This window comes from Poromitra crassiceps (genome assembly GCF_964638095.1).
Source record: "Poromitra crassiceps genome assembly, chromosome: 12".
Lineage (NCBI taxonomy): Eukaryota > Metazoa > Chordata > Actinopteri > Beryciformes > Melamphaidae > Poromitra > Poromitra crassiceps.
The window spans coordinates 34,446,595-34,467,409 of NC_139632.1; the positions used below are offsets into that span (position 1 = coordinate 34,446,595).

Below are 20,815 nucleotides of genomic sequence, written 5' to 3' on the forward strand. Positions count from 1 at the left end.
TTGTTATTTCACTTTAACGTCGCTGCTGCCTGGAAGACTCGAGCCGCCGTCAAGTATGCTAAGCTCACGAGAGCTACCGTGAAGTGGGTCCAGGAGAGCTAAGCTAACACTGGCTAGCAGTGTTGTCATATTATAACCAACAGAGATGAGCTGCCCGGTGAACCTGCTGGCAATGCCCAGCAGGCTACTACAGGAGGTGGTCACCCCGGACACAATGAGAGGCAGGTGGGTGCAGGCTCTGCCCAGCAGGCTACTACAGGAGGTGGTCACCCCGGACACAATGAGAGGCAGGTGGGTGCAGGGCAGGCTCTGCCCAGCAGGCTGCTACAGGAGGTGGTCAGTCACCCCGGACACAATGAGAGGCAGGTGGGTGCAGGCTCTGCCCAGCAGGCTGCTACAGGAGGTGGTCACCCCGGACACAATGAGAGGCAGGTGGGTGCAGGCTCTGCCCAGCAGGCTGCTACAGGAGGTGGTCAGTCACCCTGGACACAGTGTGAGGCAGGTGGGTGCAGGCTCTGCCCAGCAGGCTGTTACAGGAGGTGGTCAGTCACCCTGGACACAGTGTGAGGCAGGTGGGTGCAGGCTCTGCCCAGCAGGCTGCTACAGGAGGTGGTCACCCCGGACACAATGAGAGGCAGGTGGGTGCAGGCTCTGCCCAGCAGGCTGCTACAGGAGGTGGTCAGTCATCCTGGACACAGTGTGAGGCAGGTGGGTGCAGGCTCTGCCCAGCAGGCTGTTACAGGAGGTGGTCAGTCACCCTGGACACTGTGAGGCAGGTGGGTGCAGGCTCTGCCCAGCAGGCTGCTACAGGAAGCGGTCACTCTTCGGAGACAGTGTGAGGCAGGTGGGTGCAGGCTCTGCCCAGCAGGCGGTCACTCCGGAGACAGTGATAGGCAGGCGAGTGCAGGCTCTGCCCAGCAGGCGGGCACTCCGGAGACAATGAGAGGCATGTGGGTGCAGGCTCAGCCCATCAGGCTGCTACAGGAGGCGGTCACCCTCAACACAATGAGAGGCAGGTAGGTGCAGGCTCTGCTCAGCAGGCTGCTACGGGGAGCAGGTGGGTCACTTAAATCCAAGTCCAACATTTTTATTTGAAAATTGACAATGTAGCATTACATTAATCTACATTTCAAATACCCCAGTTTAGCCGAAAGGCCGGCACTCCCGATGTTGTTAGCGTCCTAAAATAAAATAGTAGTCAAACATACAAGATTCAAGATTTTTTTGTCACTCCGTAGTACAAGTATCACGTGTGAAATTCTTGTGCTGTGGACTCCGTTTACAACATAGTACAAAATATAACAGGGCATGTGAGTGCAGGAAAACAACAAGAGACACAACAAGCAATAAGGCAGTAGAGTGATAAGACAAGTCAGAGACAGTGGCATATTCACTATACATAGGTGCATTGGCATGTGCCACATGGCATGTGCATACTTTAGACATAGTTAAACATTTTAAATTGGACGTTCTGTTTGCACAGGTGCAAATAGCATATACCTAATTGCTGCTACAAATCACTGTTAAACAACAGTTAACACAGTTAAACAACATGAGCGGCCGGACAGAATCCAGTAGCAGATGATACAGGTATGAGTACAGTGACATCAAAACAGCATCACTGTTGACATTGTTGGTTGTCAGTAAGACATTTCTTAATGTTACACTTGAATTAGGGTGCAATCTTAATATCGGTTATTGTATCAGCCAAAATGTTCACATTGAGAGGAAACAACATAAATCATAAATGATTTATGGGCTTTTCAAAATGTTTTGTTAATAAAGAAACGCAGTACTTTTGTCAATTTCACAGTTTAAATGTGTTTTTAACTATGTACACAATTTGATTATCATAGAAATGCATTTTTACACAGATCATATCGACATTGGTAATCGGCCATAACGGCAATGTTAATATCGGTATCGGCCAAGATTTTCATATGGGTGCACTGCATCCCTAACTTGACTGAATGACAGGATAGAATGGGGACTCTAGGATAGAATAGGGACTCTATAATTGATTGTGGTGCTCAATTCCATTGATGTAAAGGTCTGACTCTGAAGGAAAACATGGCCTGGCTCAGTGGAACAGAAAACATGGCCTGGCTCAGTGGAACAGAAAAGATGGCCTGGCTCAGTGGAACAGGTTTAGGAGGTTTGGGGGACAGTCAGGGACAGACACGTGCCCTCAGTCAGGACCAGAGCAACTGTCCCTTGTGTTTCTGACTCCAGCAGCACTTGCTGCCTTTATCTTGGTTATCATATTTACCGTAATGTTGCTTTTCTCTGGATTTAATTTGTTTCAGTTTTATTGCTTTTTAAATACATGGTGTGCTGCTTTTATTTTAACTGACAAAACTGTTTCTGAAGGTTCTCTGTCTCTCTCTCTCTTTCTCAGACCGTTGGGAAACACACTATCTCCCCTGAGCTTCCCTCAGTCCCAGTCCGTCCTGTGGGACTCCAGGCCAACCGGAGAGCCACTCCTCCTTCACCTCTGCTCCAGGTACACCTAGCAGCTTTAGCATTCAATCCAAACTTTATTGATACAGCTTCTTATGTACAGAGGCAGAGTGCTTCCCAGTACAGTGGATGAGACAGGAAATGGACAGTTTACAGAGAAACAGAACTGTTAGGCTGGCTTTACACGGTATAAAATACTATTAAATTGTGTTGCACAAGACTGATTAATTTAATTGCTTTGGTAAAACAAAAGAATAAATCAAATGAGATGAGGTAAAACATGAGAAGCAGTCACAGGTGTGTGTGTGTGTGTGTACGTGTGTGTGTGTGTGTGTGTGTGTGTGTGTGTGTGTGTACGCGTGCGTGTGTTGTGTGTGTGTACGCGTGCGTGCGTGTGTTGTGTGTGTACATGTGTGTGTGTGTGTGTTTAGGCCTCCACGGCTCTGTCTCCAGGAGAAGGCTCTGCGTCTGGCTTGGCGTCACACGCGGCGGGCTGGCCGGCCACGCGCACGCTGCTTCCTGCTGGGCTCCGTCAATGTGGACCCAGGTCAGACTTCCCCCTACTGTCAGGATGACTGGCTACATCCTTAGGAACACGTTTTCCTTCATTTAAAACTCATCACTGTTGCCATGTTTACGCCTAGCGTCCACACTGCTCCACCATTTTTTTCCATCCCCTAAAACAGAGTTTTGAAATCGCGGCTGATGCCGTTAGCCATGTGTGTTAGCTTGCTAGCTCATCTATGAAACAGCCGCACCTCCTCCTTTTTTTCTTCTTCAATATTTAATTTTACGTTTTCAGAACATAAAAAAACAAGAACAGGGAAAAAATACATATATACATACATTCAATATTACAACGTTACAAAGTGGTGCTACCAGTCATGTAAAATGCTTGTTTGCTTACAAAAAAATATATATACTGTGCAAGGGATCCACTACAAGTGGTCTAAAAGAAATCGGCCGGGTAACAAGTCAATTGTCGTTTTTAGACTGACGTTTTCAATTTAAAATGAAAACGTGTGAATGTAGCAACAGTAGCAGCGTTTCCCACACATGAGCGGGGAGAGGCCAGTTTGGGATGGGGGCCTCAGCCTCCCACCCTCTCCTGGGTAAACATCACAAACTGAACATTGTCTCTCCTCTTGGTCCAGACGAGCAAGGCGTCACTGTGACCCTGGACCGCTTTGACCCGGGCCGGGACATGCCCCCCGTCCCCCCGGGCCGTCACACGCCCCCCACGCCCGGGTCTGCGAGTAAAGTTCCCTCCGCCCTGTTGCCGGGCGACCTGCTGGTTCCTGTGCTGTTCTCTCAGAGGGACGTGGAGCCCGACGACCTCGTCCAATCAGCAGCGGATCTCCATGCATCGTTCAAGGTGTGTGTGACACAAGATCTCTCTGTCTGTCTGTCTGTCTGTGGGATGCAACGGTATGAGTTTTTGACTGCATGATAACCTTGGACAAAAATTTGACCTTGTAACAGCAGTTAAGCATGATTCTAGATTTGTAAGTTGGGAGTGATCATCTGGTCTAATTGGTATGTAAATTTGAGTATTATCGGCATAAGATTGGAATTGAATACTGTACCTACGGAAAATCTCACCAAGAGGCAGCAAGTAGACGCCGAAGAGTAACTGCCCCAGGATGGAGTCTTGCGGGACACCAAACTCACTAAGGAGAAATTGGATGTAGTATTTTTTGTATATATGACTGTCTGCCCTATATGAGCGATCTGTCTTGTCTTCCTGTCTGTGTGTCCAGGTGCTGCGAGGCTGTGTGAGCAGCAGACAGGCTCTGGAGCTGTCCCAGCTGTTGGAGCTCAGATGTGTGCTGAGCTGTGTGCAGCGTGGAGACGCCGCGGCCTTCAGCCTGTGCTGGGGGGGCGTGGGCCCCGCCGTGCGTCTGGAGGCGGAGCCTGTCCGCTCCCTGCCCATCATCCCCACCGCCCTGCTGAGGAGCCTGACTGGGCTGACCCGCACGCCACACGCCACCACACGCCAGAGAGGGTGAGACGGGTCAGATGTGTCGGGTCAGAGAGGGTGAGATGGGTCAGACATGTCGGGTCAGAGGGTGAGACAGGTCAGACATGTTGGGTCAGAGGGTGAGACAGGTCAGACATGTCGGGTCAGAGGGTGAGACAGGTCAGACATGTCGGGTCAGAGGGTGAGACAGGTCAGACATGTCGGGTCAGAGGGTATGACAGGTCAGACATGTCGGGTCAGAGGGTGAGACAGGTCAGACATGTCGGGTCAGAGGGTGAGACGGGTCAGACATGTCGGGTCAGAGGGTGAGACAGGTCAGACATGTCGGGTCAGAGGGTGAGACGGGTCAGACATGTCGGGTCAGAGGTTGAGACGGGTCAGACATGTCGGGTCAGAGGGTGAGAGGTCAGAGGGTGAGACGGGTCAGACATGTCGGGTCAGAGGGTGAGACGGGTCAGAGGGTGAGACAGGTCAGAGGGTGAGACGGGTCAGACATGTCGGGTCAGAGGGTGAGACGGGTCAGACATGTCGGGTCAGAGGGTGAGATGGGTCAGACATGTCGGGTCAGAGGGTGAGACGGGTCAGAGGGTGAGACGGGTCAGAGGGTGAGAGCTTTTCCTCTCTGGCCTGGGTGGTTGATGCCTGGTGTTCTTCTCCTCTGTCCTTAGCTTCCTGACCATGTTCTTCTCTGTCTTCAGCTTCTTGACCATGTTCTTCTCTGTCTTCAGCTTCTTGACCATGTTCTACTCCTCTCACCTCAGCTTCGTGACCATGGAGCTAATGTTCTTCTGCTCTGTCCTCAGCTTCCTGACCATGGAGCAGACCCGCAAGCTGCTGCTGCTGCTGGAGTCCGACCCCAAAGCCTCCAGCCTGCCACTGGTGGGAGTGTGAGTTTGTCCCCCTCCGCTCCGCTGCACACCCGGGCTCACTGTGCTGGTTCTGTGTGTGCTGACCCGGGCTCACTGTGCTGGTTCTGTGTGTGCTGACTGTGGCAGTGTTGTAGTCGGGACTCGTGACTCGACTTGGATTTGAGCACTGATGATGACTTGGACTCGAGCATTCATGCATTTGGACTCGGAAGTTGGAGATGAGGAGTCGGATTGTTAATTGATAAAGACTGGCTTTTTGATTTTGTTAGTTTTTTGTAATATGCCCTAATAATTTGGCATCAGATATTATAGCTGTATTAATACCATGACCTTATTCAATTTAGTGCAAGGGCAGACACATGTGCTCCAACTACATGTGGATTCACGCTCATGTTCAGTAACTGGACTTGGACTCCGATAATGGGGACTTGACTCGAACTCGACTCGGACTCGAACAAGGGGGACTCGAGACTGGACTTGGACTTGAGATATAGTGACTTGACTACAACACTGGACTTGTGGTTCTATGTGTGGTACTGAGTACTGACTGGTTCTGGTTCTGTCTGGCAGGTGGCTGAGTGGAGTGCTGCAGGTGTCTAACCCCCAGGTGTGGGCGTGGTGTCTGAGGTTTCTGTTCAGCGCCGCCCTGCATGGCCGGTGAGTCCTTGGGTTCCTTGAAAGGCGCTATATAAAGACAAGTTTTTATTATTATTAAAGGTACATTCAGCAATGTTTTTGTGTTAAAATAGAGTGTTTGGTCAGTAACTTGAAAACCCCAACCCCCCGCTGTCCTCTATCTCTCTCCTGTAGTCCTGCAGGCAGGGCGGACATATCTCCGCAATCATAACTCGTAGAGACTCGGGGATGGTGGCATTGGATTTGGGGTGAAAAAATACATATAGCCCTTTAAAGGCATCTGACCTTCCATTTCGTGTAGATTACCAAATCCAGTCTCAAGTCTAACTGTAGATGACCAAATCCAGTCCCAAGTCTAACTGTAGATGACCAAATCCAGTCTCAAGTCTAACTGTAGATGATCAAATCCAGTCTCAAGTCTAACTGTAGATTACCAAATCCAGTCTCAAGTCTAACTGTAGATGACCAATTCCAGTCTCAAGTCTAACTGTAGATTACCAAATCCAGTCTCAAGTCTAACTGTAGATGACCAAATCCAGTCTCAAGTCTAACTGTAGATTACCAAATCCAGTCTCAAGTCTAACTGTAGATTACCAAATCCAGTCTCAAGTCTAACTGTAGATTACCAAATCCAGTCTCAAGTCTAACTGTAGATTACCAAATCCAGTCTCAAGTCTTGTCTTCATGCAGCAAGTCTCAAGAAATTGAAATTTTGACTCAAATATGACTGGAGTCCAAGTCGCGTGACTCAAATCCCACCTCTGCAGCGCAGCAATGGAAAAAATGAGAATAGATCCTTTTCACGGGTGCCATTTTGTGTCGAAAAGGCAAGGTAAACACAGGTGCAAGCAAAACACTAACGAGGGTTTCCAACTTCCATGATTGGAATTTGGAAAGCCTCATTAGTGTTTCGCTTGCACCTGTGTTTACCTTGCCAGAGTTATAAAGGAAGAGCACATCCACCTGCTGTTCAGCCATCTGTGCTATAAAGGGGTCTGTGCTATAAACCTGTGGTAGTGAGCTACTGGCTAAATGCTAAAGGGGAGGTCTGTGCTATAAACCTGTGGTAGTGAGCTAATGGCTAAATGCTAAAGGGGAGGTCTGTGCTATAAACCTGTGGTAGTGAGCTACTGGCTAAATGCTAAAGGGAGGTCTGCTATAAAGCATTTGCACTCGCGCGTGACAGACGCACATCTACAGATTGGGCAGCGACAGCGCGCATGTGTGACTGAGGTAAGTGACTGACACTCTTCAGTGGCATCAATGGACAGAGGAGAAAGTAAAATGGCGGCTGTGTTAACGGAGCCCCCACTGCTGTGTTGCAGAGTTCTGTCGGAGAGCGGCTGTTTCCTGGTGGTTCTGTTTGGTCCGTCCCACAGAGCGGCTCAGTTCTTCCAGTGCCGTCCGGCCGGAGGGGGGCGGGACCAGACGGACATGGAGTACCAGCTGCTGTCCGCTTCCCAGTCCTTCACACTCTACCAGGTACCGGCATGTGATTTCTCTGTGATTATTATTAGTTGCTATGTGGAGGTTTCACTGAGACAATGATCTAATTAAGCAATAGCTCTTGACAGGCCGTAGTATATGCTCATTATAGGGCTGCAACAAATGATTATTTCGATAATCTAATCTAATAATAATCTAATAATATCTTAGTAACGCCTTGACGGAATTTCTTCACATTTGCCTCAAACGTCAATGTCTGGACAGACATGGATGTCGACTTCTCACTTGTTGTCGGAGGCATATATCTGCGATGCGGTCGTGTAATAGTAATAACAACATTAATAATTCAACATTCGCTGGTCCAAAGTACCTGGAACTTTAACAGATTATTTTTGGGTACCCATTCAAATCAATTTATGAAAGAGAAAATGGACAAATTTGGAGATACAGGGTACTAAATCAGTTTATTGTGACATTTGGGTCACAGACCTTTTTTTTAAAGCATCAAACATGTAAATGGCGCCCTCTGTGTGTTGCAGCATGCGGAGGTGTCCGGCCGGGAGTTGCAGTGTGACCTCGCCCCCGAGCGGAATGGCAGACAGACGCAGATCTTCAGAGACGCCCAGCGCTCCTTCAGGTAGGCGGAGCCTCTCTCCATCACCGCTGACTGTTTCCAGGTTTTATCACGTCCGGAGTAGGCATGGGTCGATTTCCGGTTTACCGGTCCGGTGTACGAGCTTAAACCAGTTTGATTTCATGCCAACCAACTGAACTGACATGTATCATTACGCCAGGTTCTGGCAAATTTAAAAGGCAGCCTCAGCAACTTATGCCGACGGCGTCACAGGGCTAAATCCAACTTGTATAGAGAGGCAAAGTGATCGCCTACTTCCTGCTTCAGCACTGTACCAGATATTTTCATCCGCCATTTATTTTCCCATAGACAATGCTTATAAAAATAGTTTTACTGGTTCAAACCAAACGTTCAGCTAACGCTATAATCGGGAGATACCATAGAACATTTCACTCGGACCGAAACTTAAAAAAACAACATAGAAAAAATATTTTCTTCAAACCCTGCATTTTTTTTTTTACGTTTTGGCCCGAGTGAAATGTTATGCGATCTCTCCTGTTTCTAAATATATCTGTACCGTTTGGTTTGAACCAGTAAAACTCTATTTATAAGCATTTTATGAAATGTCGATGGGAAAATAAATGAAATCTCTGGTACAGTGCTGAAGCAGGAAGTGACGTTCCACTTTGGCTTTCATTTGCATTAGTAATAACTGTGTACTGATGAAGCGAAGCAGCAACATGAACGAAGGAGATCAAACTTCACTAGAGGATGGAGATGCGCATGGTGCACTCTCTGAGTTTGTTTTGGGGTGACGATGAAATATAAACGGGATACTGAAGCAGTCACCCCTAACCCAGAATGATAGGTTGACCCAGACTCTCCAGCGCTGGTACAGCGCTAAACCAAGTGTGGAGATAGTCTGGCCGAGTGAGACTACATTGTGGGTAGAAATCATGTGATCTCCCTCTTCGTGCCCCTCCCCCCCTCAGCGCCCCCCCACCTGGCCCGGCCTTCTCTCCTGGCCTGGCTCTGTCCGTCAGTGACCAAGACTCCGGCGTCGACGAGGAAGACTTCTCTCCAAGACCCTCCCCCAGCCCCCACCCCCCCGCTCCACAGGTCTGTCTTATCAATAACCAATAACTGCTAGCTGATCAGCTTTCTGTTTAACTACTGAAGTAGTGACCGTGTGTACGTTTGTTGTTTCAGGCCCGGCGAGTGCAGCCATCGGTTCCGGAGCTTTCTCTTCTGATTGACAGCAGCTTTGTCGGCTCCAACGGGATTGGCTGGCAGGATCCTGGCTCCTCCCACAGGCCAGCCGCCGCCCCTTCCTTCACTCCGGCCAACAGGAAGTCTGCTTCCCCCTCCTCTGCCCCCAGACCCCTCCCCCACCTCCACAGCACCCCCAACTCCAACCTGGAGACCCCCGACACCTGCAACCACACCCCCATCTTCAGCTCCCCTGGCCTCCAGCCTGCTCCCCCTCACAGTGACTCCACCCCTCCCCTCCCAGGCAACCGTCCCTTCTCCTCTCACCAAACGCACCCCTCCCTCCTCCACCACCCATCAGACACGCGTCCCCCCGCCCACCGCAGTCCGGCATGTCGCCCGGCGGACGCACCCAACACCCCCCAGGTCCCCGCGCCTCCTTCTTTGGCATCTCCCTCCTGCCGTTGTTGTGAGCGGCCAGCAGAGGGCATCCTACCAGTAGATGCCTACCAACAGCTCCTCCTGCTGCAGGCTCAGGTGACTCAGGGTTTGAATCTATGGGTATCTCACAATTCAATTCCAATTCCTGGGGTCATGATTAGATTCAAAATCGATTCTCGATTCAGTATATAGGGCGATTTCAGGATCTACTCCAGTCCGCTGTGTGCAAAGAAAGGCTGTGTAGCAAATTATGGTGTGAAAGCAGAATAAAGTGTATAAGATTATGTAGTTTTTATATTTGAAAAAGATTCATCAACTGATTGCAATAATGTAAACAGTACACACAAAGGCAAACCTAAGACAAAGGTAACTGATATATCGGTCGGCCGATCACCGATATATCGGTAACGGCCAATATGGCCGATATTTTTTATTTAATTTTTTAAAGCTATAGACAGCATGTTGTGTATATTTGATCCTTTTTCTTAACGGAAGTTATATTGTTCTATTTGTGTTTTTGTATTTCTAGTTATTTATCATTATTAAATTCACAGTTAAGTTTACAGTTTCAGTGCACTGATGTCCTTTTGGACAATAAAGTTTATTGCTAAACTGTAAAATATTGTGCCTACATTACATATCTCGTCACGTCGAGTCATATCTTTGTCAAGTGTTTGGTATTTGATAGATCAAAGTGTAGTATAATGTGTATATAAGAATATCGGTCAATATATCGATATCTGAATTATTTTACTCACTAATATTGGTATCGGCCCCCAAAATCCAGTATCGGTCGGGATCGATCGTGATCTCAGCAAATATCGTATCGTTCTCCAAAGAATTGGGATAAGCTCTTATCGTGATGAAACTTGTGATTCCCACCCCTAGTAGACATGCAGCAGTGGGGTATGTAGCGTTTTTTGACAGCGTGAAGTGTGTGTGTGGAATTTGAATACAGTGGTTTTGTGTGTTGGTAGATCCAGATGATGCTGGAGGCTCAGGGGAAACCTCTGCCCTCTGACACCCGGCCGGGCGAAACCCAGACACCCAGAGACACCGCCAGCATCGCTGTGGGAACGGGTATGGCTAGCTACACCCATCTGAGTTACTGTGAGCAGGGCTTGGGACCATCTATATTATCGACTATTGTCATATTTACCATGGTATCGATATCACCCATCGATATTCTTAATAATATGATATATTACGTACATTTTATTGTTGCTTAGAAATTTGATATAATTAGGAAGAAATAAATAGTCCCTCCCGCGCGATAATATCGTATATCGCGATATATACATTTTGGATATCGCCCAAACCTAGTTGAAATCAAAATGAGATTTCTTTTACGTGATTTTGAGCCATATCGTGGCTTGTCTGATATGGCTCAAAAGCATGTTCAAAATTAAAATTTACATTCATCAGCTCTGCGGCCCAACTAATTGCAACCCAACGAATCGATCATGAAATTCGTTGTCAACGAATTTAATAATCGATTTTTATCGATTTTATTGATGAGTTGTTGCAGCCCTAACTACATCTCAGGTGAACTCTCGTGCTCATACACACAAAGTCACTCATAGAAGCGGTTGCACCGCTTAAAAATACATTTTGAAAGTAAACTCCCCAAAAAATTTAATACGACAGTCGACAGGGCCCCACAGGGTTTTATTTTGAGACGCATCATTCTGACAGGTTTCTTCAGAATCTGACCGGCGCTGTCTGAGCATGATGGCCGGGCCCTCTCCTCTTAACCCATCCCATTGCTCCTCACATGACTTAACTGTTACATGTTGTGGGCTTTGGCTTTTAGGTACCAGTCTCTGCTGGGGAACTCCTGTCCAACTCCCCCCTCCTCAGGAGCACCACCAGGAGCCCTGCCCTCCTCAGGAGCACCAGCGGGACCACCCCCCCTCCCCCAGCCCCTCCTCACGTGGCAGCCTCCCCCCCCTCGTAAGGCCGGTGGGTGGAGCCAAGGATGATGCTATCACAGGACAGGACACTCCCTGCTCCCCCTCTAGTCAACACAGGTAAGGCTCCCCGGTAATCCCCACTGAAGTCCAATTGCCTGGCCACCAATTCCACCTCCATTCATTTTGTATGGGACCCGAGTAATATGCTGCGCTGAGCCTGCTGGGATAGCTTGCGGCACGGACCAAGCTCGCGGCAGGGTGAATAGTACAGGAGAAAAGTTGAGCTCAAGTTAACTTCATGCAAATGTACGTGGTCAGGGCCTGCATTTCGGCACGGGATTCGTGCATATTTTTTGGAATTCTCGCATATTTTGAATTTATAAAGGGGGAACAAACCCGCATTGGGATTATACCGTGTGTGTGTGTGTGTGTGTGTGTGTGTGTGTGAGAGCATATAGGATAACTTTGTTGAATAGCATCCTAAGTGACTAGGATACTCCTCTCTGCCTTTTCACTGCTGCAGCCGTTGAGCAAAAGTTCACCGCATGCTCAGCTCTTCCAACAGTGTGTGAAGGCAGTTTCGGACTCAGCTGGCCTTGACTATTGTTAAGACAGTGAAGTGTGAGCTCATGTAAACTGTGATGTCATGTCCTGTACAGCAGCAGTGGTCAGCAGAGTCTTGTACTGGGAGAGAGCGCCAGCATGTACCTCCAACAGAGCTCCCACCAAGACCTGGACCAGCATCCATGGGACCACGAGAGGTTCTACCAAGACCTGCAGGTAAACATTACACAGCTAAACCCTCAGTCTGGCAGGTTCATTCTGAGGCCGTTTTCTACCGGATTCATTCACCAATGTCTTCTTACGATAGATCTTAAGAAAGGACGAGAGGAAATTTAGGCTCTTCAGTGCAGTTCCTCATTATTTTCTTAGTAACCGTCTAATATCTCATGAATTTCTTTCATTCTCCTACTTAAGAACTTCTCAAAAGAGGGTCTGACTTAGTTCTGGTTAATACACTTTAGGCTTACTGCCATTTAGGCTAGGAGACGAGGCTAGGAGGCAACTCAATCTCAATCGGCACTACACCAAAAATAGAGGTCAGAAGGATTTGGATCGATATCTTTGTCACATATAAAAGAGAAGGTACTGAATATATCTGTCCAGAATTTGGTGAAGCTGAGTGGCACATCATCAGAACATGTGAGTGAGGTCGGCTGGCTCCTGGCTACATCTGGGGCATGTGGCGTCTGAGCCCGGATACATTTTCGCCAATCTGCTATTGGACAGATGAAGCCTATGGAGCACCTTAAATTGCAAGAACCCGTGTCTGATGCAGACTGATGAGTGCACCAGTTCTATTGCCTGTTGCCAATCTAAATCTGACATTATTATCACCCAATTCTTTCTCCCACTGCTGCCTTATTTGACCAAGAGATGGTGAAGCAAACCTTTGTTTGTTCTCATACAAGATGGAGACCATTCCCTTACGAACAGGGTCCATATTCAGCAGCTCATCTATCCAGCCACCTTGTGGCATGTTCATGCATGGAGAAAAGTGTGTTTTCACGAAGCTGCGGACCTGAAAGTACCAGAGGAAATTGAGCTGAGGGATGTTGAAATCTGTCTTTAGCTGTTCAAATGAAATAAAAACACAGTCTTTAAACAGGTCCAAGTAATTCCTTTTCTAGACCATAGTTGAAATGCTGAGTCTATAGAGAGGCAAAGTGCAACGTCACTTCCTGCTTCAGCACTGTACCAGAGACTTTCATCCGCCATTTATTTTCCCATAGACATTTCGTAAAATGCTTGTAAAATAGCTGTACTTCGTCAAACCAAACGGTACAGCTAACGCTATAATCGGGAGAGACCATGGAACATTTCACTCGGACCAAATCTAAAAAAGAAAACATTGAAAAAATATTTTCTTTAAACCCGCATTTTCTTTACGTTTTTGTCCCAGTGAAATGTTATGCGATCTCTCCTGTTTCTAAATATATCTGTACTACTACTAGGGGTGCACTGATCACATTTTTTGCCACCGATCACCGATTGCCGATCGCCTATTGGAAATATCTGCCCAACCGATCATCGACCGATTACCGATCACGGATCACCGATATATAAACTCTTCAAAGAAAGTTTGGAAACGTTATTTTAGGTCCATTATTTCTCCCCTTTAATAATACCAATTGGCATTGTATTTTATATCGTTGGAAAGCCTGATTAGTGATAGGGCTTTTTTTTATTTAATTTTTTTTTAATATATATATAGATAAAAATATCGGCAATCAGCCGAAATATCGGCAATCAGCCGATCGCATATTTGAGGTCAAAATCGGCCGATACAGATTGCTTGCCGATCGATCGGTGCACCCCTAATCTGTACCGTTTGGTTTGAACCAGTAAAACTATTTTTATACACATTTTACAAAATGTGTAAAATACACATTTTACAAAATGTGTATGGGAAAATAAATGGTGGATGAACATCTCTGGTACAGTGCTGAAGCAGGAAGTAGGCGGTCACTTTGCCTCTCTATGAGGGAAGAAGGGAACATAAGGTTGGACAGGATAGGGGCCGTGGGAGGGGCTTGCCTGCAGTTAAAATGGATCCTGAACTGCGACCATATCCTGAGTGATCCACAAAGACTGTATATGATATTAGAGGCTTACCTCTAATGAAGGGCTGTTTCAAAGTTAAGAAACAAATCAAGAACACATTTGAGAACTTTAATTTCAAGAATACCATTTATTTCCAAGTGTTTGTGTATATCCTGAAGCCTGTCCTCTGCCTCAGGCCCAGCTGACCAGTCGCCTGCAGGAGGACCCCGGGAGCCTGTGTGAGGAACCCCCGGTCTCCAGCAGCCTGTGCGAGGAACCCCCAGCTAGGGATGGGGATCGAGAGCCGGTATTGATCGGTAGGTATCGATCAATCATTTCTCAAAACCCCAAAATCAATTGGGTTTGAGCTTATTGATACTTCCATCGAGCAGAGATGGGGACTTGGACTTGAGTCGCACTTATGTCACACACGCAGCGACTTGAGACTTATCCTCAAAGACTTGAGACTTGACTTGGACTTGAAGGTTTGGAACTTGTGAACAATCTTTCTTTTTCTTTTTTGGTGCATTATCATTAAGGAAATGCCTACTAATGTCATGTCTAATCATTGCTGCTACTGTATTCTAATAGCTAAGGAGTGAGGATAATACAGTAGCTACATGCTTTGAATTCCTTAGTTTTAGCTATGCAGTGTTCTAAGCAGACTGGATGGCATGCAGCAGATGATAGAATGATCATCCGTAGGGACTTGAGACTTGACTTGGACTTACCCATCAAAGACTTGAGACTTGACTTGCACTTGTGACCAAAGACTAAGTTGAGACTTGACTTGGACTTGCAAAAAATAACTTGTGCATCTCTGCTATCGAGACTAGCAGATCCTATAGTGTAACAGAGCGTCATGCCATTTACCTCAAATCACTGGTGCACAAACATACATTGATTAGTTTTTGAATAGAGCCAAAGTGAAACGTCACTTCCTGCTTTCTCCCTGTACCAGCGCTGCAAAAAATATGAATGGCGGTGGACGGAAAATAAGGTTACTTTTGTGATCCCGTTTTAATTGTGCCACGGGGTGCCAGTGCTAATTTTGTCAATTTAAAACATAACTTTGCATGTCAAGAAAGTCGCAGTTTGTCGCCAAACTGTTGCACTTGAAATTATAAATCAGAAAGACTACATGCACTGTCACCTAAGTGACGTCAGTTTCTCTACCGGCAAAGCTGAAGACCGGCGACATGACACGAGCTTCCACGAGCTATGTAGTTTTTATACGAAACTAACCCCTCCGTTTCAGTTTGACGACAAACTCTGACTTTCTTGACAAAAGTTATGTTTTAAATTGACAAACTTAGCGTTGGCACCCCGTGGCACAATTCAAACGGGATCAAAAAAGTAACCTTATTCTCCGTCCACCGCCATTCATATTTTCCGCAGCGCTGGTACAGGGAGAAAGCAGGAAATGTCGTTTCATTTTGGCTCTCTATTCAATTGAAATTCCTGACAACCATTAACTAAACAAAGAAGAATTTAATTGCCTCACCAGGCTAGGTGAATGTCATTCTATTCAGAAATCTGTTACATACTCAAAGATAGGCAATAAAAACAATACCATTTCTTTTAAGAATGTATTGTTGTCTCATCTTTCCACCAAATAGAAAAGTATCGATAGTGGTATCGATAAAGACTCTGGGATCGTTAAGCAGTCTTGAAAATTGTGTCAATATCAATACAAATGAATGATCACGATCCCTACCCCCAGCCTCCGGCAGCCTGTGTGAGGAAACCACAGTCTCCAGCGGCGAGGACCCGGTGCTGGACGCCACGCTCCGTCACCTGCGGGAGCTGGGGATCGACATTGACGAGGATCTGAGCCATCACAGAACCAGACGAGACGCGGTGGAGAACGCCAGGTACTCCCAAATCTTTCACCACGCTTTTCTGCAGCGCAATAATACATTTTAAAGATCTAATATGAGATGATGGTGCTCAGCTGTCTGTCTGTGTGTTTGTGTTTTGCAGCACTCTGGCTTGCATCAACCCAGCAGCAGTTCTACACAGACTGGACCTAGTGGATCCGGCGTACGGTGACTCGCTGGGTGGTGGCAGCATGGCATGCGGAGACGGCGTGGACCAGACCCTCGCGTCCAAAGCCATCGCCCTGAGTTACGCCCAGAATGACGCCCAGATGACCCGCTACCTCCAGGCCCCACGCGGACGCTCGCATTCCATGACCTCAGACAGCAACATGTCTCTGGCCACCCGGAGGTATGTTACCCTGCTCTCCTGCCTGTCAGCCCTTACACTTACACTCCTTGAGTTTAGTTTAGTTTAGTTTAGTTTATTAAAGGATCCCCATTAGAAGGACATGAATGCACCTCTAATCTTCCTGGGGTCCTGGACATAGAAAATACAAACATATAATAAAAAAAATAGACTCAACATAAAATAAGACAATTAGACACACTGATTGTAAACAACACAAACTAATAAGGTCAACAGATATACAACTGAGTGAAAATATGAAATGACGTGTTAACAGATAACAGTACAATTAAACACACTAGACAGAGAAAAAAACATGAAATAGACCACTGAACAGATTGACAAAAGCTATTTGGCAAGGTTTTGCTTTGTTAGTTTTCTAAAAGTAGTTTTATTGTTAACAGTAGATATGATGTCCTTTGGCAGAGAGTTCCAGAGTGCTATTGATCTATAGATAATGGTCATTTTCAGAAAATTGGTTCTTGGAGCTGGGAGTGTAAAGTGACCAGCCGCAGCACCTCTAGTGCTGTATCCATGCCCAGAGGTCATATGTAACTGATCAGCCTACCAAGCTGGATGGTTTGTTATGACTAATTATGTTCCGCAGTAACATTAAGAGACACAGAGACATTTTCTGTACAACCAGCAGCCACGACAGCCGTGCATGCATGAAGTTTATACTTGTTCTGTATGAACAACTGAGTGCTAAACAAGCCGCCTTATTTTGAGCAACCTGCAACTTTTTCAGATCAGATTGTGAAGCAGATCAGATTGTGAAGCAGAGGACCAGATTACAGGGCAGTATTCTAAATGGGAGAGAACCAAGGAATGAATAACTGATTTGAGTATTGAGGGACTGATGAACGCAGAACACTTCCTAGTGATTCTGATTCCACTTCCCATTTTGGTGACAATATTATTTACAGTATATGTTTAGACCAGTGAGTACTACATAGTGAGTTGTCAATTGTCATGCCCAGAAGTTTTATTATGTCAACTTGTTCAATATTTGTGGTATTTATTACCAGTTTTAGTTTAGGGTTGTTGGCCAACATATGTCGGGATCCAAACAAAATGGACTTAGTCTTGGGAATATTTAAAATCAACTTATTGCGTTCAACCCACTTGTTTATTTCTATTAGGGCATTGAGCACTCTCTGCTGCGTTGTGTTAATTGTAAAGTATATTGACTCCGTGGTGGACAGAGGGAGGAGACAGAGTACAACATAAACATTCTAAATGTATCCTGGTTTATTTCCTGTTGTGGATTGTCATACTAATAGCGATCAGTATAGGTGTAGCAGTGAAACCATCTAGTTTGACGGGGTGGACGGAGGGGACAGACAGTGGGACAGAAGGGACACAGGAGTCCTGCTGGCGGTTGAGGCAGAGCGGGTTCTCTGCATTTAATTGCTTGTTTTGTCCCTTGTAGCTGGTCGTCGTATAACTTGAAAACAGAACTTTTACGTTTCTGAAACCACAAAAATTAAACACTCTGCACAGTCGATATGGGAAAAATATCAATAGCAGTCAAAGTAATAATTAGCCTAATTAGCTTGCTAAGATTTTGTCATCTTAACCAATACTGTGCTTAGCTAGTTCAATCGTTCAATCGAACAAAGTGTCAAATCCAGCTTTTCAACTTCCATTTTCAAACAATAATTGGCTCTGCAGTATAAAATATCTTTAACAGCCCTTTGATATAACATCTAAAATTGTAAATTGGTGTTCTAAAACAAGATACCAGTGCCTACCTTGTAACATGAAAACAGAACTGGCTCTACGGGGGCCACAGAGGGACAAATGACTCAAAATAGAGCAACACAACAGAAAGCAACAATACATGTGAAAAATGCAGGAACCCCCTCTACTGGCGATTAAGTGTAACTCACTTCCTTACAGGTACATGGGGATGTACGGCCTCGAGGAAGAGGAGGAGCCAGGACTGGTGCTCGGTCAGCGGGAGTCGCAGCCCCGCCAGCCGCTGTCCGCCATTAAGCCCATCCCCCAGGGCCAGCTCCTCCCACAGAAACAGTTGATCCGGGACTTGCGGCCGAAGATGCGTCTTCTCGCCGGCGCCAACAACAAGGAGAACCGTGCCGCCCAGCGGCCATCTTTGGATGGGGCGAGCGTCCAGCAGCCAGAGAGCTCGGTGGGAAACTTCCTGGACCTGAGTCGACTCAAACAGCTGCCTAAACTCTTCTGAACACCCGACCACCTGGTGCCAACATGGCCATCTGCCAAAACTCTTCTATACACGCCCCCTTGATCGCCCAGCGCCAACATGGCCGTCTGGCCAAACTCTTCTGAACATGCCCCCCTGATGCCATCATGGCCTATTGCCCAAACTCTCCTGAACACTCCCCCCTGACCGCCCGGCACCAACATGGCCTTCTGCCCAAACTCTTCTGAACACTCCCCCCTGACCGCCCGGCACCAACATGGCCGTCTGCCAGAACTCTTCTGAACACTCCCCCCTGACCGCCCGGCACCAACATGGCCGTCTGCCCCGCCTGGACCACTTTAAGAGTTTTTATTGTATTTTACACTGAGCAGTTTGTTGTTGCTCTAAGGATGTGAGCTGTGTGTGTTTGTTACTCTGTGTGTGTTAGTGTGTGCACAAACAGAAACATACTACTTCCTGTCTGAGGCGGAGCTGACTTCCCCTTTAGGACTTCAGGTGTTACCTCAGAGGGTTGTGATGTGTGACGTGACGACAGATTTCTGTGCGCTTTTAATTATTCCTCCGTTTTTGTATAATGAATGTTTTTTTCCCAAGTTTTTTTTTATTATTATTATTATTATTATTTATGATTCTCCAAATAAATACCAAGGTTCATAAGGTTCTCCGTGGGGCTCGGCTTTTCCCTCTCCACTACCCAGATGCCCTGCAATACATTTTAATCTTAAGTGGCAAAAATATATATGATGACATTCTGCAAACTCAATCTAAAAAGACTACAAGATAAATGGCCGTTTGTTGTATATGAAAGGGATAATTTAGTCCCATTAAACATGTTACAGCCCCGGTCCGCTCAGCTCAGCTCAGCTCAGTCCGTTCCTGTTGTTAGCTGGTTCCAGGGAGAAGAGTATTGATTGGCTAACAGCAGAATATTGATTGGCTAACAGGTTGCAGAGTATCGATTGGCTAACAGACGATCAATATCTCAAAGGTTGATGTGAGGAGAGGTCGTCCGGCCGGACACTGACCCGCACCACAGTACACACGCTGATCCAGATCCACTGCTCACAGGTAAGACCCACACTGCCTTTACTCACATTCTATAATGTTCTCTCGCAACATGTTCTATATATCAATAGGTTTGATTTAGGATCTGTCAGATTACAGCTGATCTCTGAGCTCCTTCAGTCTGATTCAGATCTGTTCTAAACCTTACACATCATAATTTAAAGACAAGTGGGGAAACCAACAGGGTGCGTAAATGTTTTTGTCGCGTTCTTCAGGTAATTGAGGCTTTCAGAAATAAAATTTAAGTTCAACTTGACTGTCCTCAAACTCGACGCAGCAGGTAGATAGTAGGATGAAAGTGTGTTTCTCCCAAAACCTACAATTAGACTTTAGGACATTAAAAACGACGCTCAAGACACGACGCATTTGTATGACAGCATAAGACACACATCAATAACACAAAAGACACAACAAATGACAAAAAAAAAACTGCAAAGTGGATGTATGTTGGATTATTAAAATAAAAAATATAGCTAAAAATGAATGGATAAAAAAATGAAGTGCACAGTCCGGTGCTCCTTGTTTTGAATGAGAGCACTAGCGGGGGCTGGAATAGAGTAATAAATAGATTGAAAAAGAGGAAAGCTGTGTGTCATGTGACGCTTTAGTCAAGTCTGAGGTTTGGTGACTTTATGTAGATCAACCATCAAGACTATTGACTGAACTAACAGGAACATTTATAGAGGAAGGAGAAACACCAAGAACAAAAAACATGGCCGCCTCTGTAATGTTAAAGACAGGCTGCATCTGAAGACTTTTACTGCTTTCATTTTTCAGGACAATCATTTGTTTTTCATTTGCAACATTGATCCAGGAAAGCCTTCAGATGCAGTTTGAGAGACAACTGGGGATCGTGTGTGTGTGTGTCACACACGCTGTGTGTTTAGTGTGTTTGATTTATTTGGTGTGTGTGTGTGTGTTTGTCTAGTGCAGTGGACTGGTTCTCAACCTGGGGGTTGGGACCCCCACAAGGGGTCACTGGGTTAATCAAATGGGTTGTGAGATGATAGGCCAGGATAGGATAGGATACAGAAAACATTTTCGACACGCAGAATTGTCTGTGTGTGTGGCCTTCTAAATTTAGCTTTATTTCTTCTGGATTTGTGTGTTTTACCTCCTCAAGCATCTAAAGTTATTCAGATCAAACAAAAGAAGTCCTCTTTCTAGAGCTGCAAGGTTAGTCAGTTAGCTAGTCGATCAGCAGAA

At 46.3% G+C, this 20,815-nt stretch overlaps 1 protein-coding gene across 1 annotated transcript; it reads left to right on the plus strand.

Moving 5' to 3' along the window:
* Positions 1–145: 145 nt before the first annotated feature.
* On the plus strand, positions 146–18,957 carry stil (STIL centriolar assembly protein; the record flags this gene model as incomplete). Its single annotated transcript, XM_083647356.1, has 20 exons — positions 146–502; positions 597–708; positions 869–1,016; positions 2,399–2,503; positions 2,892–3,007; positions 3,615–3,835; positions 4,221–4,465; positions 5,245–5,328; positions 5,881–5,967; positions 7,272–7,428; positions 7,932–8,029; positions 8,959–9,085; positions 9,176–9,712; positions 10,594–10,696; positions 11,430–11,646; positions 12,189–12,309; positions 14,330–14,450; positions 15,857–16,007; positions 16,117–16,362; positions 18,262–18,957. 20 exons carry the CDS (start codon positions 146–148, stop codon positions 18,563–18,565), a joined length of 3,657 nt encoding a protein of 1,218 aa, XP_083503482.1. The 3' UTR covers positions 18,566–18,957.
* Between the last annotated feature and the right edge of the window lie 1,858 nt (positions 18,958–20,815).